Source organism: Dipodomys ordii, unplaced genomic scaffold (genome assembly GCF_000151885.1).
Source record: "Dipodomys ordii isolate 6190 unplaced genomic scaffold, Dord_2.0 Scaffold105, whole genome shotgun sequence".
Lineage (NCBI taxonomy): Eukaryota > Metazoa > Chordata > Mammalia > Rodentia > Heteromyidae > Dipodomys > Dipodomys ordii.
In genome coordinates this window covers 2,322,228-2,348,581 of record NW_012267321.1, presented here as the reverse complement: position 1 = coordinate 2,348,581, position 26,354 = coordinate 2,322,228, and the positions used below count along the sequence as shown (strand labels likewise).

The 26,354-nt window shown below is 49.2% G+C and overlaps 1 protein-coding gene and 2 pseudogenes across 1 annotated transcript; 1 reads left to right on the top strand and 2 right to left on the bottom strand.

The window, feature by feature from the left end:
* Positions 1-4,881: 4,881 nt before the first annotated feature.
* Positions 4,882-12,636, top strand: LOC105994195 (annotated as a pseudogene).
* Positions 12,637-18,890: 6,254 nt separating this feature from the next.
* On the bottom strand, positions 18,891-19,853 carry LOC105994194 (vomeronasal type-1 receptor 4-like). Its single transcript, XM_013027621.1, has one exon. The coding sequence runs from the start codon at positions 19,851-19,853 to the stop codon at positions 18,924-18,926; it is 930 nt and encodes a 309-aa protein (XP_012883075.1). The 3' UTR covers positions 18,891-18,923.
* A 574-nt stretch (positions 19,854-20,427) lies between these two features.
* On the bottom strand, positions 20,428-24,243 carry LOC105994193 (annotated as a pseudogene).
* Positions 24,244-26,354: the final 2,111 nt, after the last annotated feature.

Here is a 26,354-nt window from a genome sequence, read left to right as displayed (position 1 = left end):
CTAGGCGCCTTTTTGGTTCAAGGACACAAACAGCCGGTAGTCTTTAATTTTCGGCCAAATGTCCCACAGGCTGTTGAATGTTTAATTGTGCTTAAAGTTTTTCAGAGATATGACCAGCCTTTTAATTTATTTTCTGATTTATTATATGTTGTAAATGCCGTTGCTTCCCTTGAAGTTGCTGCTGCAGTTAAGCAGGCCAGTAAAAGTTCTAATGTTTTGTTACAGATTCAATCCCTTATTCTAAACAGAAAGCACCCCTTTTATATTGGACATATTCGCGCCCACTCTATGTTGCCGGGCCCGATGGCAAGGTGTAATGATTTGGTGGACCAGGCAACTCGGGCTGTGGCTCTGGTTGCTGCTAATCCTATAGAATTGGCAAAGGACTTTCATAGATTGTATCATGTACCTGCAAATACCCTTAGGAAAAGATATAACTTACCCAGACATGTGGCGAGAGATATTGTTAAAACATGTAAATTCTGTGTTACTTTTCTTCCCTCTCCCCACGTGGGGATCAACCCCAGAGGGTTGAGGCCAAACGCCCTGTGGCAAATGGATGTGACTCATTTAACAGAATTTGGTAAATTAAAATATTTACATGTGTCTGTTGATACCTTTTCCGGTGTCATTCATGCCACACCTCTGGCAGGAGAAAAGGTGTCTCATGTCAAAATACACTGCTTAGAAGCTTGGGCAGCTTGGGGAAAACCCCTTAGACTTAAGACCGATAATGGCCCTGCTTATACTTCCCAAGGTTTCTGCGCCTTTTACGCACAAATGCAAGTTGCCCACACCACAGGATTACCCTACAATCCACAAGGACAAGGTATAGTAGAGAGAGCTAATAAAAGTTTAAAAGAAATGCTTCAAAAACAAAAAGGGGGAATTGCTGAGTCAGCATCCCCCAGGGAAAGACTTTCTCTTGCACTTTTTACCCTTAATTTTTTAATTTTGAATGACAATAACCAATCCACCAATCCGCCGCAGACCGACACATGATGGAAAACTCCATGGATGTTAAAGACATGGTTATGTGGAAAGATGTTATCAATAATAAATGGTATGGACCGGATCTGGTTATTACGAGATCCAGGGGAGTTGTTTGTGTTTTTCCGCAGGATCAAGAAATACCACATTGGGTCCCAAGTCGGCTAACGAGACCTGTCAAAGAAAACCAGGACAAGGAGGAAGATGATCGTGAAAGTGTTGAGTGTGACAATATTACTGATGGTCAAGATCTGCCCCAGCCAGGGGGAACTTCGATGGGGAATCCTGTCGGTATTCCCGAGGCCGATGCCAGTCAAACATGATGCCAGGCTGTTCCCACGGTTATTTGGGACCAACAGGACCATGGATATCCCATACATTTTGCTAGATGCAGAGGAAGCCCCACTGGGGGACAACAGGTCCCTTGATTTGCAGGGAAGCCTGTGCTTTCAACTTGTCCGAAATACATCCCTTTCTTCTTATTCCTCATGCATTTTGCTTACATCACAGACAGCAGGCTGGTTTGACATTCCTCGCGGGCCATTTTGTTATCAGGCCAATGCCTCCTGGGTCAGTGGGTGGTGGCCAGCAAGGAGGGAGGAAGGCGACTTGCCTAGCTTTCCAAAGTGGGCTCCCTTCTGTGCTGGTCGACATTCAGGAAATGCCTGGCCCTGGACAGGTTGTCAGTCCCGTACTGGGACTTGGGTTACTAAAGACAAGATCTTTTTCTTCTCCCCTGGTATAAGCACGGGGTTTAATCGGACGTATAAGGAACGAAATTATACTGATCAAAATCCCAATCAGGCATATGTTTCTAACCCCTTTGACAATTGGTTGTTGTGTGGTGTGAATGGGAGTTGTATGAACTTGGAGCCCATGGTTATTATTGGTGGGGGAAAGATCGGGTTAAGCCAGTTTGGGTGGAGTTCCTCCAAACCATGGGCTTCCTGGGACCCACAGGAAAAATTAACCGCAATCTCAACAGGCGCAGCCACACCACTCGAGTGGAGGACCGATACAGGCTGTTATGACGACGGAGTTAAGCCATATAATAACATCACTTATGGTCCTACCCCAGTTTGTGTGTATCCCCCATTTTTCTTTGTTGTTAGCAACATAGATCCTGCTAATTGTACCAATAGTTCTTGCTTCTATGCTCAATGTTGGAATGCTTCTAAATATGAATATGCTGTGATAACCCGTATGCCTCGCTGGGTGCCTGTACCTGTTAATGTTTCTAGTGCCTTGGCTCTTTTTCGACAAAAGAGAGATTTTGGCATTTCTGCTGCTATAGTTACAGCTATTTCCTTGGCGGCTGTAGGAGCTGCCACAGCAGCTGTTGCAATGAGCCATACGGTACAAACGGCACAAACCTTAAATAATCTTTCTGCCAACATAGCCCATGCCCTGGATGTACAGAGGGGCATTAATTCTCAGTTGCGAGGAGGACTAATGGTGGTCAACCAAAGGATTGATCTCGTCCAGGAACAAGTGGACACCCTTTGGCAAATTGCTCAGCTTGGCTGTCAGTGGAAGTATGAGGGGTTATGTATGACAAGCATTCAGTATGATAATCTTACCCGAGCTGCAAACTTATCTAAACGGTTGTCGAGTTATCTTCTAGGTAACTGGACTGGCGAGTTTGATGAAATGCTGGATCAGCTGCGGATTGCCATTGTGACCATGAATTCAACGCGAGTGGACCCTGGATTGGTGGAGGGACTCCAGTCTTGGATCTCCTCTGCAGTCTCCTGGTTTAAAGAGTGGGTGGGAGTTGGAATGTTTCTAGCCTGCTGCTTGGGAGGATGCATGGTCTGTCTATGGTTGGTCTGTCGCCTTCGAGCCCAAACCAGAAGAGACAAGGTTGTTATTTCACAAGCATTGGCTGCCTTGGAGTGTGGATCCTCACCCCAAAGTTGGTTGTCAGCCCTGAAGGGCCATGCATAGCCTTAGCACCCCGAGGGATCAAGGGATCCCATTGCACCGGGATAGGTATGCAGCTTATTATATGGGACACGGTGCCAGGCATATGCACTGCACTTGGGAGAGGTGCTTATCTCCCCAAGAGGAGCAAGTCTGTTTGCATGTGGGTTGGTGCCGTGTTCTCTCCCACCCCTGAAAAAAAGGCATCGGACTGGTGGGCCGTCCTCTGGGAAAAATAACCTGGAACGAAGGTTTTGTATTGTCCTCTTCTATCAGGGAACAGACCTCTACTCTTACCTGTCACCTAAAAACAAAAAGGGGGAACTGCAGGGAGCCAGGGCAAACGCCATTACAAGATGGCACCCACTACCTTGCAGCCTAGAGGTAAACAACCCCATATTAGGCTATGCTTGGCTGGACTGGGAGTCCTGAGCTTTGCACATGCGCAAGCCACATAGCGTCCCCAGCCAATCCCGTGGCACCCGGTGATGGCAGAAGGCAGACAGCCAATGATGGAACGACCCGTGTCCCTATTCCCTATATAAGCGGCCACATTTCTGTACACGGGGTCTCTCACCCAAGCTCTCCCTTCAATTCAAAAGCTCTCCAATAAAGTGTGATTTGAGAAGACTCCTGGTGTGGTGGTCGTTTTGCTCGCTGGCTGAGAAGGCGTTCACCGCAAGAAGGGAACTCAATCTCTTACTTTCTTTTGCTTTGTCAGTTGTTTGGAAAACATTAGAAGCAGACATGAGGTTTTCTATATATTGTCCAAAAACGTGGTATTCTGATTGTAGCTTCAGGTTTTCTTCCTTAACTGCATCTACTCTTGCTGAGAGATCTTCAAGTGTGTGTTGGAGTTCCAACACTTAATTCACGTCGTGCTTTTTCCTCCAGTTCCATCTGATTTTCAGCATCAACATCCATGTCAGCGTTCATCATCCTGGCACTGAACTGTGCCTCAGACTGAGAAATCCTGATGAAAGGTCCTCAGAGGCACCCGGAGGGGCGGGATCTCAAGGTCATGGCTCTGGCCAGGGACTCAAGCACCAACTGACCAGGCTAAATCTTCTTTATGCATTCATCCACAGTTGGGCCTGTGACTCCACTGCTCTGAACCTGGCTGACTTTGCTCCACATGACCATGTTCAGTGTCACTCATTTCTCTGCAGACACCATGGAGCTTCTGGGTTGTATCTTGGCTGTGGCGAATAGGGCCCCAGTAGACATGGTGTTCAAGGACCTACATATTCTTGAGAATATGCCTACATATTTCATTTTCTGTTGTTTTTTTCTGTCAGTTGTGGGGCCTAAACTCTGGGCCAGGGTGATGTTCTTCAGCTCTTCAGCTCAAGCTAACACTCTACAACTTGAGCCACAGCACTACTTCTGGCTTTTTCTGCTTAGGTGATGCTGACGAATTGAACCCTAGTCATCATGCATGCAAGGCAATCAGTCTACCACTGAGCTACCTTCTCAGCCCCTCATTTTCTATTCTTTTTGTGTGTGGTCAGTCATGGGGCTTGAACTCGGCCTGGGCACTGTCCCTGAGCTCTTCAACTCAAGGCTATGGCTCTACCATTTAAGCTGCAGTGCCACTTCCAGCCTTTGCTGCTTATGTGGTGCTGAGGAATCAAACCCAGGGCCTCCTGTATGCAAGGCAAGCAGTCTATCACTGAGCCACCTCCCCAGCCCCTCTTTAGCTTTTGAAGACAGAGTCTCAACTGTGTAGTCCCGGCTAGCCTTGAACCTAGTACCCTCGCCTCAGCCTCCTCATTGCTGGAATTTCAGGTGCACATCACTAAGCCCAGCTGCATTATTTACCTAGCTGTTCATCAGTTCCATTGCGATCCCAAAGAGATGCTTAAATGCCTTGATGAGAGGATCATCTGCAAGGAAGCTCTCAGTCACTCTTTTCTTTCTGGGGGTGTGGGGCCTACTCTTCACCTCAGTGCAGCTTCCTGGTCTGCCATGCCGTGGGAGAGGAGGCCTTCTGTGCCCACCAGGGTTAGCTGGTCTCAGTGATGTCACTGCACTCAGCACACATGACATCATTGTGCTCCGTGCACAAGAGCTAGGCAGGAGAAGCACACAAGGTAGGGTTTGCAGCCCATTGCAGTGGTAGCAATCAGAGCTATGCGGTTAGGAACCTGTCTATGCACGCTGCCCTAGACAGGTGTCCCTTGTTCCCACCCTAGTTTCTTCAGGGGAGGGAGGGCCTCGCTGCTGCTTCTCCTTTCATGTGAACACACTACGAGAATTTGATGCACCTGTTCTCTGGGACTGCTGGGACAAATAGCCTCACCCAGTGGCTTACATTCACAGCTTCTATGGGGATCCACTCTGAGTACTTTTCCTCACTTCAGGCCCAGTTATGGTTCTTGATTTTCTTTGGCTTATGGATGTATCCTCAGCCTCCCACTGCCTCTGTTCCCAGGCTGTGCCCTCTGTGTACTGACTCTTCTCCAGCTGGGGTGCTTAGGAGGACACTGTGGTTAGCTCAAGGACCCACCCTCAATTCAGAGTGAACTTATCGTGCCATGTTGAAACACTCACCCACAGACACTACTTTCCTGTTCACCAGCACTGGCTCAGGACTTGGAAATAGCTTACAGCCCATGTGTAAAGACAAACAAAATTCCCTGATTTTTCTCCACATTTCTTGCACAGTCAACAGAAGAGCTGTGGCCCTGAAGAGTGTGATCATTTCTCCCCAGTAGAAAGCAAACATTTCCTTCTTTTTTCTTTCTTTTTTTTTTAATCTGAGACTAGAACTTCCACAGGGTATCTGATGCTTTTGATCATTGGCTGGTGCTCTACCACCAGAGCCATAACTCCCTCCCCGAGTATTTCCTTATGCAACAGCAGACACAGTCCGGCACCTCTCATTCGGTTCACTTCTCACTCTAACTTCTCCTGCTGCAGATGTGAAGTCCCAGGTTGTTTGCCTGTGTTTCTTACTCTTCCCCCACCTGGGGCTGATCAGCTCAAAGGAATCAGGACCGGGGACAAATCCTCTCTGGTTTACCAGCAGGATGCCACTGAAAAGAAGTGTATGGCAAGGCCCCAGTATCCGAGTGCTTTGTCTACATCCCCTACGCTCCATGAACCCTCACATCTTCAGCTTTCTGGAAGCTCTCCAAACCCTCTGGTTTTGTTCTTTATATATATATATATTTTTATACAGACTTCATGGATGGGGAAGACTGTGTCAAAGTGTGATCAAGCAGAAAGGGTGTGACAGGGTGCTGACAGGGCCAGGCTCGGGGCCTAGCAGCACCTCTGCCTGCACTCTTTGGCCCTCCTGTTGGCACGTGGGGCTGTACCCGTCCTGTAACTAGTCTTGGGATTTACTGTCAGACACTGGTCAGGATTATGCTGCGATGGCTCTGAGATGGAAACTCTGGGTCCAGTAGTTATCATGGCCCTCTTCTGAAACAAAGCTCAGGTTCTATGGCCTGCATTTCGGAGGGAGTTAATGACCCAGAAACTGTGCACCCAGACCCATCTTTACAGTCTCAGGTTCCCATTCACCCATGGTATCACGCACAGCACAGCTGTGGATGCCCCTATGTGGTCATTGCTATTTTGAGAAAAGATCTTACTATGTACGCCAAGCTGGATTGAAGTCATGATTCTTCCACATCAGTCTGCTGAGTACTGGGATTACAGGTGTGCATCAGCATACCTGACTTTTGTTTTTGTAGTAATAGTATCCTATTGTTTGTTCTCTTATCATCACCATTAGCCACAAGTCTTGTGTTTAAATGCCTGCTCCACCAGCCATCCTCTTAGCTCTGTGAGCTGGCCAGTTTCTGCCTTGTGCTGCATCTCACAGTATTAATGCTGTGAGCCACTTCACACCTTATATGATGGCTTTGAGGGTTCAGTGAGGTCGCAGGTGTGTGTGCCTTGTCTAGGGCCTGGCCCAGAACATGCATGCATGCATGCTATGCAGCGGCTGCTACTAAGTGGAGTATGAGGTGTAGTAGCCAGTGGTGGGCAGCGTGTCTGATCTTATGTGAACTCAGAAAGTGCACTGTTTCTATTGAACTGTGAGCTCCAGGTCAGAGGTGGGTGTGCTGAACGTCTGCTCCCAGCACTTTGGAGCTCCTTTGAGTCTGGGATTACTGAAATTCTCCCTCCTTATTCTCTCCTCAGCTTCACCTCAACAGCATTAAGAAGCTGTCCACCATCACCTTGGCCCTTGGAGCAGAAAGGACACGAAGTGAACTCCTCTCATTCCTTACAGGTGGGGACTCTTGGGGACCTGTGCTGTGGGGGTGCCTGGAGATGGCTTCTGCTGAATAAGAGAAGCCCATGGTGGGGGCCCTGGATGATGGGGTACAGAGGCTGAGGGGCAGATAGACAAGCTTTACGTACTGCAGGACTGTGTTGAGGGGAAGGCTGAGGAAGAGAAAGTTGGAGGCAGGATGTCCTCTCGGAAGTCTGCTGGAAGGCAGCCGCAGACCAGAGTGAGACTCCCAGCCTGAGACCTGCTTCGGGCTCTGCCAGGTGGACACAGTCGTGTGACTCGTACTAGAGACATGGAGAGCGTTCAGTCTGTTTAACACCTAAGTGTCGGCTGGGAGGACAGTCTCATCAGACAATGTTCTGCATGCATGGATGAAAGAACTGGGACTTGGGATGGGGGGAATGTGGGAGCTTCAGACCAAGAGCTGCTGGGTATCCACACACAATGGGCTCAGAGCCCCAAGGGACTTTAGGTCCCTTCTTTGGACTTGCTGCCTGGGAGCATCTCCAGTTGCATGTGGCAGGTGCCATGTCCTTTGGGAAAAGGTGGTGTTGTCCAGACAGAAAAGCAGAAGCCTTAGCCTCACGCCAGCAGAACATGCAGGATTGGTTTTGTAAGCGATTACTGCAGCATTATCGTGGGGTAGAGCAAAATGCCAGGCTGGCATCTTAAAGCATAGCAGTATAGTGTCGCGGTTCTGGAGGTGGTGCTCTGAGCACTGGGTGCTGCACTTCCATTGGTAAGTCCTAGGTCAGAATGGAAGAATCCCAGAGATCACCTTTGCCCTGGCCTGCCCTGCCCAGCCTTCAGCCCTGAGGCCTGAGACTGTGGCTGGGCTTGGCATTGTCTTCAGGTAGAAGCCAGGCACAGAGGACAGTGGTTGGGGCAGTCTGGGGAAGGGACAGCCTGCAAAGGCTCCAAGACTCAGTAGCTGAACCGAGTCTGAACAGATAGAAAAGGATTTTTGGCAGAGAACAGTGCTGAGAGTGTAAGCTGTACCTGAACAGGAAATCTGCTTGCCACAGTGTTGCACAGGATGGGACTCTGTCTCCCTACCCTATGGGGTGTAGAGTGGCCCTGTCATGCAATGTTCCCCCACCCAACCCAAGCTCGTATCTTGTTCTCTGTGCTGGCCATATGGGAAAACTCTGGGTTCTGACAGCAAGCTTGCGCATCTTGGGGCCAGGATACCAGGGTGCCAGAGCCCCTGAGTGTGCTGTGATGGGAATGCCCTGCCCCTGCAGATACCATCTACACTGAGGATGAGGTCTTTCTGGCCCTGGCTGAGCAGCTGGCAACCTTCAAGGCCTGGTGGGGGGTCCAGAGTATGTGCACTGCCTGCTGGTGAGTGGCATGCTTGGTCCTTGCTCCCATCCCTGAGGCAGAGACAGGAGCCATGGAGCTGGGATGGTAGAGGGGTGGGCTACTGTCCAGGGGGATGGCCTCAGGGCTGGAGGGCTGAGCAGAGCATCAGTGTCACCCGCCCCTCCCCCATCCGTGCACCCCCCACTGGAGTCTCTGTCCACTTTGGAAGAGACGTTGGTGCGGGAAAAGGTAGTGGAGTCCTTGTGGGCCATCTTCCACAAGCACTAGCCCTCTGACCTCGTAGCACACTTCATGCCCCTGGTGAAATGGCTAGAGGGGGGCGACTGGTTCACCTCCCACACCTCAGCCTGCGGCCTCTTCTCCGTCTGCTACCCATGAGTGTCCGTCGCTGTGAAGGCAGCGCTCCACCAGTGAGTCCCGGGCTCCCTTGCCACCGCCTGCCCAACTGCCCCTGGCTGTATCCTCGGATCAGATCACCTGCTGGGCCTCAGTGGCAGTACCCTCCCCTCCATGGGTGCCTGAATGTGCAGTAAACCTACCTGCTGCGCCATTGAGCTGCCCAAGCCAAAGGCCTCCCCTCCTCTTCCTCCTATCCTGTGTGAAGCCTCCAATGCCCTGGGAAGCAACCATGGAGTCCAATGGTCCATGCCCTCTGATCGCTCTGGGTTCCTTGAGTTCCTCCTGCCTAGCGCCACTCTGGATCCCCAGGTACTTCCAGAATCTCTGCTCAGATGACACCCCCATGATGCAGCGTGCTGCAGCTTACAAGCTGGGGGCGTTCACCAAGGTCCTGGAGCTGGACAAGGTCAAGAATGAGATCATCCCTATGTTCTCCAACCTAGCCTCTGATGAGCAGTTGGGTCCCTGCTCTGCCCTTTCTCCTCCCCCTCTTACACCTCCCCCCATCCCACCACTGGGCACTCTGCCCTTATGCCCCATGGGCACTCAGTACTCCTTCTGCTCCCCAGAACTCCGTGTGGCTGCTGGTGGTAGAGGCCTGTGTGAACATTGCCCAGCTCCTGCCCCAGGAGGCCTTGGAGGCCCTGGTGATGACCACACTGCACCAGGCGGCCAAGGACTAGTCCTGGCACTATATGGTGGCTGACAAGTTCACTGAGGTGGGTTAGGCCTGTAGTGGACAGGCAGGGCCAAGGGTGAAGGAAAGAGGGACGCGTGTCTGTCCTGCATGGGAGCGAGCAGCCTGACCTTCATGGGCAGAGAAGCCAGGGCTGGATCTTGGCAAGGTCAGAGATGCACATTCACACTGGGGAGCTATACTTGCCCTGCTTTGTACACGGCAAGGACCTGGAAAGGTGGGAAAGTGATGCTCTCTGTCCTGGGCTCCAAGCAAGACTCTTGTCCTGCCCAGGAGTAGAAGCTGCAGACAGACAAGGAGCTGAGGTAGAAACAGGGCTGCCCACCAGCACTCCATACCAGTTACACTAGTAAAAGATCATGAAGCCCTTGGAGGGCTACCTTTGTGTGTGCCCTTAGTGTGGACCCATCGACTCTGGTGGTGGTCAGGAGCAAGCAGTGGTCAGGAGCAAGGGTAAGGCATCTCTGGCAACCAAGAAAAGGCAGAGTCACTAGGCACACACTCGTCCAGACGTGTGTTCATACTGGCAACTGTAGCCTCCCTCTCAGGAACTGGTGTCATATGCCAACCAGCACATGAAGTCCGCCCTGGCCTCCGTCATCATGGGCCTCTCTCCCATCCTAGGCTAACACAACACCATCGAGCACCTCCTGCCACTCTTCCTGGCCCAGCTGAAGGACGAGGTGAATCTCCCCTTTCCCAGGCTCCCACTCATGTGATCAATCACCATCGTGGAGTCCATTGGGTATCCCCACAGCCAGGGTGGGACTGGGGCACTTGCCCTGGGGAGATGGCAGGTCTGTAGTGTGTTGCTGTGGGGTGGCACTCCCCTTCCCCCATTCTGGGCCACCTTGGGCCAGGCATCCCTGAAGCCCCATCCTCTGCAGTGCCTGGAGGTGCAGCTGAACATCATCTCCAACCTGGACTGCATGAAGGAGGTGATCAGCATGCGGCAGCTGTCCCAGTCGCTGCTGCCCACCATCGTGGAGCTAGCCGAGGAAGCCAAGTGGCAGTGCAGCTGGCCATCATCGAGTACATGCCCCTGCTGGCTGGTCAGATGGTGCGTGATCCAGGGCATGCCGGGTAGGGCAGGGAAGGGAGAAGAGGCAGGCCGCTCTCTCTCACCCTTGGAGCCCTCACCACCTCTCTCTTCTGTCAAGGAGTGGAATTCTTTGATGAGAAACTCAACTCGTTGTGCATGGCATGGCTGGTGGATCATGGTGAGTCCTGCCACAAGGAGCTGGCAGCCAGTGGGTGGGGCACGCCACTGTTCTTTCTGTGCCCTGCCTCCTGGTGTTGGAACCCTGGGGAAGGCTGGCGCTGAGCCCTGACCCACTCTAAAATTCTTCCATGGCTTTCCTGTCCCCCTTGCAGTCTATGCCATCCGTGAGGCAGCCACCAGCAACCTCAAGAAGCTGGTGGAGAAGTTCAGGAAAGAGTGGGCACATGCCACCATCATCCACAAGGTGCTGGCCATGTCTGGAGAACCCAAATACCTGCAACACATGACCACCCTCTTCTGCATAAACGTGAGTGCGGCCCACGCCACACCTGCGCCCAGGAGCCGGCTTGCCAGGGGAGGGGAACACACAACCCCGCCATGACACTAAGCTTGTGAGTGGAGAAGCCAAGGGCCAGGGCCAGCAGTACACATCTAGAGCTGGGTGGGCTCCAGGTCTCTGGCACCCTTGGATTGGGCGTGGGTGAGCTGGTGGGAGCATTGGCTGCGTGTTCAGAGTTGAGCTCATTGTAAATCGTAATTGAGGGGAGATGGTGTCAGTTGTGCACTCTGTTTGGATGCCAGTGAGGGTTGGCGTAGCCTTGACACCCAGCCCAGGTGGCAGGCGCTGACTGTACTAATGATGTGCCCCTGCTTGGCCAGGTTCTGTCAGAGGTGTGCGGGTAGGACATCACCACCAAGCACATGCTGCCCAATGTTATGCGCATGGCAGGAGACCCCGTTGCCAACGTCCACTTCAATTTGATCAAGTCCCTGCAGAAGATTGGGCCCATCCTCCACAATAGGTGAGCTGGGACTTGCTGTTCTTATGCTCCTCTCCAGCTACACTGTTTCTTCCTCGGTGGTGATACTGAGGGTTGACCTCGCTAGGCAAGCATTCTGCCACTTGAGCCATGCCCCCAGCACTTTTTGCCTTTGTTATATTTCACAGAGTGCATGTGTAGGCCCAGGCTGCCTGGTCTGCGCATGCTGCTCACACCACTAGGATAATGGGTGCCACCATGCCCAGCTATTACTAGGGCTTCCTCAGTAGCTGGGATTCCAGATGTGTACCACTGTGTTCAGCTGCCACTGCTCCCTGCTTTTTCCTCCCAGTGTCAGCTTCACTGTAGACTGAGGAGTCAGCAGTGGTGGGGAGGGGTGTGAAGGGAAGCTAAGGTGAGGGGTGGCTCAGCATCGCTAGTCATCTGGAGATGCAAGGGGGTGGCCAGGACTGAACTGAGTTCCCAGCTGTGGGCACCCATCGGCTTCATGCTCCAGCCCTTCCCCCTCGCTTCCAGCACCCTGCAGAGTGAGGTCAAGCCGGTCCTGGAGAAACTGACTCAGGACCAGGATGTGGCCGTCAAGAACTTTACCCAGGAGGCCTGGACAGGTGAGGGCTGGGTGTGGGCAGACAGTGGCAGGGGTGGTGGTGCCTGGGCAGCTGCCTGGGAGGGCCGGATGGTGGCAGTGACCAGGCAGGGACTGGGGGGCCAGACAGGCAGGTGGATGGGGAGAAGGTGTGGGGGCCAGGGCAGGTGTGCAAGAGGACCAGGCTGGGATTCTGAGCCGGCCCATTTCTGGTCCTCAAGTTCTGTCTCTTGCCTGATGCTGGAAGAAGAGCCAGTGCTTGGGCCTTCAGTGCCCAGCCTCTGGTCCACCCTCGGCTCAGCCCTCCCTGAGATCCTCCCTCACGGAGCCAGTGTGTTGCTGACAGCCCTCCCTGTGCTTGGCCTGATCCCAGACCTGGCCCCACTCACATTCCCTGAGCTGCCTGGGGAGACGGCGCCCGGCCCCCTCCCAAAGGCTGAGGGACACGCGGTGGGATAGACAGCAGCCAGGAGGAAGGCTCCACTCCTGCCCTGTAGGGAGAGACGTGAGCATCTGGGTCACTGCCTCTTGCTGCTGAGATGGGGACCCCATCCCCACCTGCCTCCCACCTTCCTCCCTTTCCCTCCCCCCACCCCCACCCTGGTGGTTTATTTTGTCAACTGTACTGTTTATATTTTATTCCTTTTTTCTCTCTTTTCACAAAGAATTAAAGGTTTCAAAACAGTTGGCCCTCAGGTCTTAGTGAGTGTTGGGGGGAGTGTCCTGGGGACTTGGTCTCTGCCCTTTTCTGTGAGGAGACTTAGTCCTAAGCACTCACACTGAGTGTCCTGACCCCAAGGCATGCTGCCTGCTGTGGCAGAGCTGGCTAAGGACCCGGGCTGCCTGCGGAGGCCCTACTGTTCACATCCTCCTATTATTCACATCCTCCTACTGCTCAACTCCTCTTACTGTTCACTGAGCCACACCCTGCCCTGGGAAAATCATCTATGTTTTTTGATGAGCACATAGCATTGTCTCAAAGCCTGGGTTTCCCACTGGGTACGGCAAGCATTCCTAAGGCCCCTGTGGTCGAGGACATCAGTGTGAGTCTCCTTTATGACTTTATATCTTTTTATAATTTGGTTACTCATGTGGATTGAACTCTGGTCCTGGATGCTGTGCCTCAGCACTTCAGTTGAGGGAGAGCACTCTACCACCTGAGCCACAGCCTCACTTCTGGTTTTCTGGTGGTTTATTGGAGATAAGAGTCTCATGGACTTTCCTGCCCTAGCTGGATTTGAACCGTGATCCTCAGATCTCAGCCTTATGAGTAGCTTGGATGACAGGAGTGAGCCATCGGCACCTGTCTAGGTTTGTGTCTTTTAAAGTCTAAATTATACCTGAGAAAAACATATTTACATTTCTTGTCTGGCTTGTTTTCCTTTCAAAGATGTATGATGAATTCCAGTTCCATCCATTTTCCTGCAGGTGCCAGGCTTTGTTCTTCATGGAAAGTTATTTTTTAGCAGAACAGACAAATATACAAGATAGAAAGGAGTAGATGGCAATAGACAGTATATTAAAAATTTGGAGCTATTTGGTGGGGGGGAAGTGATATACAACATAAAGCTGACAGTATTTTCCAGATCTGTATACACTTTTCTGAACTGTGAAGCAGTGACCCAGCTCTACCCTGTGCCTGTCAGCCAGGAGGGAGAGCTGGCCCCGCCCATTTATGAACCAACACTGCATAGAGATGACACTTCACCAGCCAAGACTGAAAACTGAAAGTTCCGGGTGAAAAACTGTCCCAAGCAAATGGGAACTGACCAGAAAGGAATTCCTAGTTGCTTGTCCCACGAGAGCAGGGGAGACATCAAACCCAAGTTAGGTTGATGAGATAAAGACCATCACCTTCTGCTGACACACAGGGAGCCAGCACACAGATGCCTACTGCTGCCCCGGTTTCATGAATTAGTACTACTGGATGACATGGACTCGTAAGTCCAGACCAAGTTAGAATGTTGGCTTAAGACCCCCTCTCATCAAGTGATAGGCTGTCGAGCCCAAAGTCAGCCATAAGACTTAAGGATCAAATCAAGGAACTAGTTTACAAATTCAAGAATCAAAACAATACCACAACTTTCCAGAACTTTTGGGATGCAGCAAAAGCTTCCCAGGGAATTTACAGCTGTGCGGGCCTGGCATGAAAACAGTCAGGTGTCTCTAATGCAATCACCGATGAAGCACAGTCTAAAAGCAAACCCAGAACAGTGGATAGAAAGAATCATAAGGACTGGGAAGGTGGCTCAGTGGTAGAGCACATGGTGATATGCTTGAGGCCCTGGGTTCAATACCTCAGCAGCACATAAGCAGGGAAAAAAGCCAGAAGTGACACTGTGGCTCAAATGGTAGAATGCTAGCCTGACCTGAAGAGATGAGGGACAGTGCCCAGGCCCAGAGTTCAGGCCCCACAACTGGACCCTCCCACCCCCAGCAGAAAAGAAAGATAATCATAAAAATCAGCATAGAGCCAGCCAGGCACTGATGGCTGCTCACCACAAATCAGAGCTACTCCAGAAATTCAGATCTTAGGATTGTGGTTCAAAGACAGCAGAAATGTCCATGAGGCTTATTATCAATAAACATCCCCAGAATGTACAAAGCAGAGCTGTGGCTCAAGTAGTAGAGCACTAGCCTGGAGGGAAAGAGGCTTAGCAACAGTACCCAGAACCTGAGTTCAAGCCCTAGGACAGACACACACATAAACACACACACACACACACACACACACAAAATCAGGGTAAAAATGAAAAAAATGGAGATTAAAAGAACAATGTAAAAAAATCTGTGAAAGAAGCTGAGCACTGCTGTTTCATGCCTGTAATCCTAGCTACTCTAGAGGCTGAGATCTGAGGATCATGGTTCAAAGCCAGCCGAGGCAGGAAAGTCCATGAGACTCATCTCCAATAAACCACCGGAAAACTGGAAGTGGCAACTGTGGCTCAAGTGATAGAGTGTTTGCCTTGGGCTAAAGAGCTGAGGGACAGTGTTCAGGTCCAGAGTTCGAGCCTCAGGACTGACAAAAAAAAAATCAGGGAAGGTAAGAACTTTCCTTGGTAAGATAGCTAAGACTGACAAGCCTTAATCCAAGAACAGTGAAGACATCAACTAAGAAAACTAGAATGTCCTAACAGTTTAAATTCAAGTTGTCACTTGTGTTAATCCAACACATTAGAAAATATACAAGAAATGGATTCACTTCTTTGCATGTTGGACCCATCAGGTTTGACCCAAGATGATTTTAGTCACCTAACTATATCTGTAATCAAGGAGTAAATACATTCACTGACAGGTTCCACCAGGTGTTCAGAGTTACCACCAATGCTCCTCATACAGGTTCAAAAACTAGGAAAGGAAGAAGGCTACCAAACTCCCTCTTATACCAAAATGAGAACAGACTAGAGACAAGATTAGACACCTATTTCCTTGAAGAGCACAGATGTAAAATATTTCATAAAATATTTCATATGTAAAATATTTCAACAAGCATTGAAAGATCATGCACCATGTCCAAGTTACATTCCACCCAAAATTGCAAGTGTGGCTCAAACAGTCGTGGATCATTTGAAGAGTAAGACCCTGGACACCTGTGACTTGCACCTGTCATCCTAGTGACTGAGGCTGGGATCTGAGGATCACAGTTCAAAGTCAGCCTGGGCAGAAAAGTCCAGCTGACTCTTCAATTCCCTACCAGAAAACTGGAAGTGGCACTAAGCTCCAAGTGGTAGAGCACTAGCCATGAGTAAAAGAGCTCAGGGACAGCACCCAGGCTCTGAGTTCAAGCCCCACTACTGATTTTCTGCTGCTTCCCTCCCCCCAAAAAAGTCATTATAACAAGGATCCATCTGCTTTAAAGGTTTCTCTGCCAAGGCACTATCAGCTGTAAGAAGTGAGTAGTTAGGGATTTTAATGAAGTAGAAACAATGGGAAGGTAGATACAGTCTGGTAGGGACAGGACTAGGCAAGGTGTGTCCAGTGTGCAATCGTGGCTACCATCATGCCTGGACTCAGTTGAGACCCAGGAACAGAAGTCAGATGGTGCCTGTGCTAGGCGTCAGTCAATAGTTACTCCCAGATCTGACCTGGCGTGAGCACTTCCTCCAAAAACCTCCTCAGAACAGGACTCTCTTGGCCCTTCTGGATTCCGCTGTTTTGATCCCAATGGCAGCGCTTCTTCAGGCTGGTTGTTTTGCAAGGATGGCCACCACAGTGTGGCATGCTCTACCAGCAGGAGGTGCACAAGGGGTGGGGCCCGGAGCCCCCAATCTAAGCATGCAGGGTGTGGGGGGGAGCTGACCTCCCAGCTGGTTCACGGACTGAGTCGTACCTTTCTGTAACAACCCATTTTTCCAGAATGACTTTGTCAGGAGCTTCAAGTCATCCCCAGGAGTGAGAGGTGGGCGGGTCTGATCCCTCCTTCATATTGAGCATAGTCACAAGGTGCTGCTGTGAATAAAGCCAAGTCAGGAGCTGGCTGTGAGCTCTGGCTGGCAGGTGTGCTGCAGGGGAGAAGGAGTCCGGGGATCTGGCCACCTTGTGGCAAGGACACAGCAGACAGGAAAGGGATTCGTACAAGATAGTGGCGCAGAACTGAGGGTGCTCAGGAAGAAAGAGGAGATAGAAATGGAGAGAGACATCCTGAATGTGCAAACTCTCCAGAAGTAATGAGTCCAGGCAGGGCTGCACGGCAGCATGAGGACCGGCGGCTGTGCTTCCAGTGGACTGCAGGGATGCATGGGATGCAGAGCCTAACTTTGAGCTGAAGAGCTGAGGGACAGTGCCTAGGCCCAGAGTTCAAGCCCCATGGCCAACCAAAAATAAAAAAGAGGAAAAGCTCCTGGAGTGTTGCTGAGCGCTGTGGGGGAGGGGAAGTGCGGGGTGTGGGTTGTCTTGGATTTGGATCAGGATCAAGACAGAGTGTGAGGTGGGTGGAGGGTGGGGTTCTCCTGGGTAGCAGGTGCTCAGAGGGGGTGGGGTGGGGGCAGGGAAAGCCTGCGTCCCCTCACAAGGCAGGGAGCTGGTGGAGGATGCGCTGCCCCTAGGTCAAGAGGCTAAGTCCAAATCCAAGCTCTCCATGGTGATACAGATGAGGAGGACCTCTGGGGATGGGAACACCAGGGGTCAGGAGAGGACCAGGTGTGTGTGAGGTTAATGATGGTACCAGACAGCTCCCCAAAGAGCCCAGAGCATGCGTGTGCTGTGTGGAATGACTTTGGGCTGGATTAAGGGCGTGGGGCAAATACAGAATCTGGCTAAAGCCACTGTCGGGGGAGGGAGTGCAGGGACAGCGGGGCCTGTGGTTCAAGCTCTTCTGTGGTGGGGTGGCTGTGGGAACTTCAGGATCAGGAGGAGGCACCTGGCTCAGAGCCCACAGTCCACTCAACACCGTGAATAGTCCCTGGATGGCTCCTGGAGGCAAGCCTGCCATCTGCTTGCTTTCCTTTTCTGTGCTGGTCCCAGGACTTGAACTCAGGGCCTGGGTCCTATCTCTGAGCTTTTGTGGTCAGGGCTGGTGACTGTCCCTGGGACATCAGTGCTACTTCTGGCTTGCTGTCACCGTAATATACATTCCTGAGAAGAAAAGGGTGGAGGTGAAGAGCGCTGGACTGGAGGGCCCTGCCTGTCATTCAGCACAGCAGCCCTCACCGGCACTCCAGAGGCTGTGGTAAAGTGACCTCATAATAAGGGACATGACAAGCACTGCAGGAAATGTCACAATAGCCAAGCGAGGGATTTTCTTAAGGAGCCTCAGTGCTGTAAAAAACAACTTTACATTTAAAAATGTGCTTTTCAAAAGTACACTTAATGTCTTGTTAAATTAGCAGAGAGTCTTGAGATACGTAACATAGACTGCCAAGGAAAATAAAGAGTTGTGAAAATAAATTATGTGGAAGAAATAAGCACAGACAAGACTAAGGGGAGTAACTGTCAGGAAGGAGCCTTGATGTTTGCTGTCAGTGCTACACCAGCAGGACTCCCTTCCTTCCTTCCTTCCTTCCTTCCCTCCTTCTTTCCTTCCTTCCTTCTGTCAGTCTGTCTGTCTGTCTGTCTGTGTCCCTCATTTTCTCTTTCCATCTTTGTACCAGTCCTGGGGCTTGAACTCTGAGCCTCTGTTCTATCCCTAGGACAATTTTGCTCAAGGCTAGCGCTTTACCACTTCAGCTACAACACCACCTCCCTTTTTTAGTGGTTTATTGGAGATGACAGTCTAAGAGAAATTTTTCCCTAGACTGGCTTTGAACTATGATCCTTAGATCTCACCTTCTCAGGAACTCAGAACACAGCCATCAACCACCAACACCCAGATGCTATTTCCTTTCCAAATACTTTTTTCTCCAGAACAGAAAGGGCTTTAAGAATGATTTGCTTTGTGGCATAAGTAACTATTAAAGAACGAAAGAAAAAAATCAAAAGATTCCAAATGGAATTAGGAAAAAATGTTAGGTGAGTTTAAACAGTTTATCTTGAACTTGAAACCACCACCAGGTAATGGGACAGATTCTCTGGGAGAAGTTGACATGACCTAATAAGCACTATTTCAAAATCTAACATTTCCACTTTCATATAATTTTGTGGGCCAGCAAAATAGAGACAGATGAACACACACACAGATATATAGTACACAAATATGCAGATGTGGACGTGTGTGCACACCTCTATCTCTCAGCAGATGACTTTTACCTAGGTGTGGAGATTGTTGAAGGGCCAAGCAAAGTTCAGCTGAGATGCAAGCTTGGTGGTCCTCAGGGGAGGACCACTTTCTTCTTCTTTGTGCAGGTGAAGAGGAGGCTGCAGGGAGTGGAGTGTCTGCTCATGAGCAGGAAAGGGCTGAGGGCTGGGAAACAGCCCATAGCAAATGCCGCTATAAGGTACAGCACAGGGCTGGGGTTGTAAATCACAGACAAGCAAATCTGAGAGATGCAGGACATAGCGTAAAAGGAGACAAAGGCAGTCACCAGGAGGAGGATGCTTATGGTAGCTCTGGACTCGGGAGAGGCTCTGGTGAAAACACTGGTCCTCTGGATGTGTCGCATTTTCTGCTTGTGTCTGTACAGGACAAAAAGCATGGAGGTGCTGGCCCAGAGCATGAGCCCCAAACACAGAACATCAGGCACCAAGAGCATGGTCATGTGAAGCACATCCTCAGTTGGATCATGACGCACAGAAGAACAGTATCCAAAGGCTTTTAAGATCGTCATGTTGTTGTGTGCTCTGCATCCAGTGATGTACATGGGAAAAACAATGCTCACCAGGGGGAAAACCCCCCAGCTGAAGTAGACGGTGGACACAATGTGCTTGTGGGCTCTCCCCTTCAGCCCTGCCCACCTGGAGTCCCCCTGGCTGATGCTCACAGCCTGGAAGATGCTGAGGGAGCAAGTGCTACCTATTGCCACCCCCCTGCCCACTCGGTAAAGATAGAAGACCATTTTGCACCCCATATCATTGAAGAAATTTCTCCAGCCCCAAGCCACCATGGTTTGGGGAACACCCCTACACAGAAGACATAGGAAGTTGGCCAAAATTAAGTGCCTAAGAATCAAGTCTGTGGCTCTCATCCTGTTCCCCATGCAGGAAAGGAATAGATAATGGGAGAGAAGAGACAAATTACCCACAAACCCAACCACAGTCTGGGCTAAGAGGATCACCCCCATAGACACATGGGCATCTGCCATCCTCTCTGTTCCTTGATTCTCATCCAGAGGCTCTGGCTTAGGAAACTGAGGCCTGCATGGTGCCAAGGAAATTCAACATTCTCCATTCAGCATTCGGGCCACTGGAAATACTGTCCGACTATTTCTCATGTATTAGGAAAAATCCAATTCTATTCATCCATCAGGAAGAGGAAGATGGCATGTTCAGGGAAATGGGTGAACCTGGAGAAATGGCATTAAGTGAAGGTGAGTAAGGTTCTGAGATGAAGGCAGCTACATTTCTCCTCTGTAGAATCAGATCTAAGATTCTAAACAAGCAAGGCCCTAGTGGCTCAAGCCTGTAATCCTAGCTACTCAGGGGCTGAGACCTCGGATTCCCAATTCAAAGCCAGCTCAGAGAAGGAAAGCCTATGAGACTCTTCTCTCCAGTTAAGCCCCAGAAAACTGGAAGTGGACCTGTGGCTCAAAGTGGTAGAGGCCTAGCCTTGAGCAAAAAGTGCTCAAGGAACATGGGCAAGCCCCGAGTTCAAGCTCTCTGACCGACTAAAGAAAGGAACTTGGAATATGAGTGACAGGTTCCCAGGGTCACATGCACTTATACCTCAATAGGCTGGCTGTGGGAGTGGGTCCCAGGTGTCACTGTTTCCTCAACATGGAGCCCACATTTCACAGAAGAAATACCAGGAAGATGAACCAGGTCTGTGGTGGGGATGGTGCGGGTGAAGGTGGAGCTGGATGACAGTGACAGAGAGGGGCAATTTTAGGTTCAAATGCCATTCTAGAGTCACTGATGTGAACACATCTTCCCCAGCCCCTGGACATTCAGGATTCCTCCTCACTTGTCATAAACCAGAACAGACTCTGTGAGGGAGAGGAAAGTTAGGAACCAACAGGGCTTGGGGGTGAGGGGCCTAGAACCACAGTTCTTTTCACTGTCCTAGCCCATTCCTATCCTTCCCTGTTTCTTTGACATGCAACCGGTTTCAATCTGGAATCCCTGCCCCTAAGGTGATCACTTACCCAGAGTGTGGAACCTGGGGTCTCTCCTGCAGGCTGCGCCTCTCCAGTGGCAGTGAATACAAATGCTGGCCTCTTCTCTCAGGATGTGCATGGCAGGGCGGGTCATTTCTGAGACACACATGGGAACTTCAGAGCTTCAAAGGCCTCCTTAGATAGGGGTCCAGGAGGGCGGCAGCTGAGGTTGTCTCCCATGGGAGTGGTGATTTTCCCTTCACCTCAGATGGCAATCCATGTTCTCAATAAACTTTTTCTTTTCCCCCATGTGACAATTTCACTTACATTGTGGGTGCTTCTCCAGGGTACAGGGGAGTGGTGCAGTCGCTTACCTCTCCTGGATCCCAGTAGGCTGGCAGGAGACACTGAGGCCTGAAGCTAGGTGAGTGTAAATAACCTCAGTGGTGTGTAAGCCATATGTCACCAAAGTTTCTTACCCAAAGTGCCCCTTCCCTTTTTTTCCAGTTCTGGGACTTGAACTCAGGGCTTGAGCACTGTTCCTGAGCTGCTTTTGCTCAAGGCTAACACTCTACCATTGGCACCACAGCACCATTACTTGCTTTTACTATGTGTGTGCTGCTGAGGAATTGAACCCAGGGCTTCATGCATGCTAGGCAAGCACTCTACCACTGAGCCACCTTACCAGACTCCTCATCTCAGTCTGCTTTTGTTTTATCATCATATATGCTGTTTGAAAAGAAAAATGGAACCCTGTACTGATGCAATCTAAGGAGCCTGATATCAGAAAATCAAGATTCAAAGCCAGCCTGGTGAAGAAAGCCCATGAGATTCTTATCTCCACTCTCTGGTGGTAGAGTGCCAGTCTGGAATAAAAGAGCTCAACAACAGCATCCAGGCACAGAGTTCAAATCCCTGGACTGGCACAAAAGAAAGAAAGAAAATAGAATGAGACATTTATGTACAGGAGTTTCTTTGGCAATATGGCCATTTTTCTTCAAGAAAGATTTTCATTCCTAGAGAACCCATTTGGAGATTAGAGGTAAGCATTTCATGCATATTCCTGAAAGCAGAGTGATCTCTTTTCATGCCTGGTCGTTTCTGAGGAGGTAGCTTCATTCTCTAATTCCCTACTCATTTTCATCTTAGCAGTGGTGATTTTGAAGCAGAATTTGTCACTGTGCTCAAGAGACGATCAGCAGTGCCTCCTCACCCTGGGTATCTGGTCTACCTCATTGCATGGACACCATTCCTCACCTGGACCCTTCTGGTCTTGCTGACAATTCCTCTGCCCTGTTCTTGTCTGTTTCAAGAAAATGCATTTGCCTTTCTGTGTCTGACTTCTTGCATTTTCCACAGCGATCTGTAGTTCTACAGATGTGGCAGCAAATGACAGGATTTCCTTCTTGTTCCTGGCCTGGTTGTACTTTGTGATGGAAATAGGCTACATCTTTTTTTGTGTGAAACACCTTTTTCTTAAACAGCAAAGCAGAAATGCAACACAATTTTAAATATTTGTAAAATAGGTCACAAAAGGGATGCAAAAGGGATGTTTGCAGTATGACGATTACATCTTCATAGAGTTAAAGTCATTTATGAAATCTTATACTAACACATAAGATTATCCCATGATTAAAGTAGTTCAAATCTAATAACCATAAGCTATATTAGTGGATCTCATTTCCTAGTATAATATCTTAATATTACCTCTGATATTGATTTCTTTACCAAATGAAATCTATGAACTAAATTTTAGAAATTGTTATGAGACTGACTAAATTCTACCAACCAATTAGTTGCATTTACAGAGTGAGATAAAAATAATGAGCTTACCAATTATTATACATATAAAATTCTCTCATTCATGATTCTAGTACCAGTATACTCTTCAAGTGATTTGGTAACAGTTCATTGACTAGGTACAACAAACGAACCTTGCAACCAAACCCTAGAGCTGGAATATCATAGCATGTGGTGTATGTAAGATCAGTCAAACTTAACCCATTTTCATATATTTAGATATATATTCCCAGGAAGATCTGTTCGGTGCCAGAGAAAATACAAATGTGGAGTGAAAACATTTGGAGTTGGTTTCTACTTTTATTACATTATTTATTACCTATATATATGTATTCCTCCCAGACTTTCTACTTCTAATCGATACATAACCAAAATTATTTTTTTAGGGGTGGGGGGTCCGGTTGTTGGGCCTGAACTCTAGGCCTGGGCGCTTTCCCTCAGCTCTTCAGCTCAAGACTAGCCCTCTACAACTTGAGCCATAGCGCCACTTCTGGCTTTTTTCTTTTTGCTTATGTGGTGCTGAGGCATCGGACCCAGGGCCTCATACAGGCAAGGCAAGCACTCTACCACTGAGCCACCTTCCCAGCCCAAAACCAAAATTCTTATCTTTTCAGATAGCAAGTGGATTATTGGGTGCAAAAGCAAGTTGGTTTTTTGTTTTTCTACAGATCTCAATTTGAAAATTTAGTTTCAACTTAAAATCTTCTTTATAGCCCAAATCTGTTTTCAAATGAGTAAGAGAAACCATCAGTCCTATCTTATTATTAGAAAGTACAACTGACAAACTTTAGGCAAGGTTTTGGTTAACTTCAGGACTTACAGATCAGATTACTGTCGGGTGATTGCTACTAAAAGTACTTTTACAAATGTGAAACTATCTTGACTTAGGAGAAGGTAAATGGGGAGGATGAGGCAGATGGAGGACAGGCACACAATGGTGAACAGGTACATACATAAAGCTATGCATTCAGTACATTATTTTGTTCACATTTTCACAACATGGTTATTTTCTTCTATATCTTACTTAAGTATGCATGTAGTAAAAGACTAAGCCTATATATCAAAGCAAATTCAAAAACATTCATTTTCAAGTTTCATAAATATATGCAATTCTAATTATAAAGTCTCTACCACACATCTGCACATTTTCTTAGACTAACATAATATACAGACTCATGAAAGTCTCCTGTTAAATAGCTAATTTTGCCTAGATTTGAAATTATTTTCATGAACATTCAATGAAGCCACAAACAAAGGTACTGTAACATTTGGAATCTTCCCAAGTTTTAAAGGGGAGAGAGAAGGAGGGTGGGGGAAGGGATGGAGAGAAGAAAAGGGACAGAGAAAGAGGGAGAGAGAAGCAGCAATTCTGTAAATGAGAAGGGAACTCAATCCCTTACATTCTTTTGCTTTTCATGTCAGTTGTTGGGAAAACACTAGAAGCAGACATGAGGTTTTCTATATATTGTCCAAAAACGTGGTCTTCTCATTTTAGGTTCAGGTTTTCTTCCTTAACTACATCTACTCTTGCTGAGAGATCTTCAAGTGTGTGTTGGAGTTCCAACACTTGATTAAAGTCGAGCTTTTTCCTCTAGGTCTATCTGATCTCAGCCTCAAAATTCATGTCAGCTTTCATCATCCTGGGCACTGAACTGTGCCTCAGACAGAAAAATCCTGATGAAGGGTCGTCAGAGGCACCCAGAGGGGCGGGATCTAAAGATCACGCCTCTGGCCGGGGACTCCAGCACTGACTGACTAGGCTAAATCTTCTTTATGCATTCATCCACAGTTGGGCCTGTGACTCCACTGCTCTGAACCCAGCTGACTTTGCTCCACATGACCATGCTCATTTTCACTCATTTCTCTGCAGACACCATAGAGCTTCTGGGTTGTTTCTTGGCTGTGTTGATTAGTGCCACCGTAGATATGGTGTTCACGTACCTACATATTCTTGAGAATATGCCTACATATTTCATTTTCTATTTTTTTTTCTGTTGGGTGTTTGGCCTAAACTCTGGTACAGAGTGATATCCTTCAGCTCTTCAACTCAAAGCTAACACGCTACAACTAGAGCCACACCACTACTTCTGGCTTTTTCTGCTTAGATGATGCTGAGGAATTGAACCCTGGTCATCAGGAATGCAAGGCAATCAGTCTACCACTGAGCTACCTTCCCAGCTCCTCATTTTCTATTCTTTTTTTGTCGATAATGGGGCTTGAACTTGGCCTGGAAACTGTCCTTTAGCTCTTCAACACAAGGCGATGGCTCTACCATTTGAGCCACAGTGCCACATCCAGCCTTTTCTGCTTATGTGGTGCTGAGGAATCAAACTCATGGCCTCCTGCATGCAAGGCAAGCAGTCTATCACTGAGCCACCTTCCCAGTCCCTTTTTTGCTTTTGAAGACAGGGCTTCAACACTGTAGTCCAGGCTAGCCTTGAACCTAGTATCCTCTTGCCTCAGCCTCCTCAGTGCTGGAATTTCAGGTGCATGTCACTAAGCCCAGCTGCATTATTTACCTAACTGTTCATCAGTTCCATTGCGATCCCAAAGAGATGCATAATACCTTGATGAGAGGCTCATCTGCAGGGAAGCTCTCAGTCACTCTTTGCCTACTCTTCACTTCAGTGCAGCTTGCTGGTTTGCCATGCCCTGGGGGAGGAGGCCTTCTGTGCCCACCAGGATTAGCTGGTCTCAGTGATGTCACTGCACTCAGCACACGTGATGTCATTGTGCTCCATGCACTGGAGCTAGGCAGGAGAAGCACACAGGGGAGGGGTTGCAGTCCACTGCAGTGGTAGCAATCAGAGCTTTGGGGTTAGGACTTGTCTACACAGGCTGGCCTAGGCGGGTGTCCCTTGCTCCCAGCCTGGTTTCCTCAGGGGAGGGAGGGTCTCCCTGCTGCTTCTCCCTTCATGTGAACACTTGACGATAATTTGATGCACCTGTTCTCTGGGGCTGCTGGGACAAATAGCCTCACCCAGTGGTTTACATTCACAGCTTCTATGGGGATCCACTCTGAGCTCTTCTCCTCACTTCAGGCTCAGTTATGGTTATTGATTTTCTTGGGCTTATTGATGTATCCTCAGCCTCCCCCTGTGTCTGTCCCCAGGCTGTGCCCTCTGTGTACTGACTATTCTCCAGCTGGGGTGCTTAGGAGGACACTGTGGTTGGCTCTAGGACCCACCCTCAATTCAGACCCACAGACACTACTTTCCTGTTCACCAGCACTGGCTCGGAACTGGGAAATAGCTTACAGGCCATGTGTAAAGACAAACAAAATTCCCTGATTTTTCTCCACATTTCCAGCACAGTCAACAGAAAAGCTTTGGCCCTGAAAAGTGTGATCATTTTTCCCCAGAAACAAGCAAGCATTTCCTTTTTGTTTCTTTCTCTTTTTTTTGCCTGAGACTAGAACCTCAATTGGGTATCTGAAGCTTTTCCACATTGGCTGGTGCTCTACCACCAGAGCATTTCCTTATGAAACAGCAGACACAGCCCAGCCCCTCTAATTCGGTTCACTTCTCACCTTAACTTCCCCTGCTGCGGATGTGAAGGCCCAGGTTGCTTGCCTGTGTTTCTTTTTTTTTCTTTTTTTTATTTTATTTTATTTGTGAACATACTGTATAGAGGGGTTTCAATTACATGGACAGGATAATGCGTACATTTCTTACCAAGCATTGCAGCCTCCTCCTTTGTTTACCCTTCACATCCCTTCCCAGCCTCCCCCCTCCCCACCAAATCCCAATC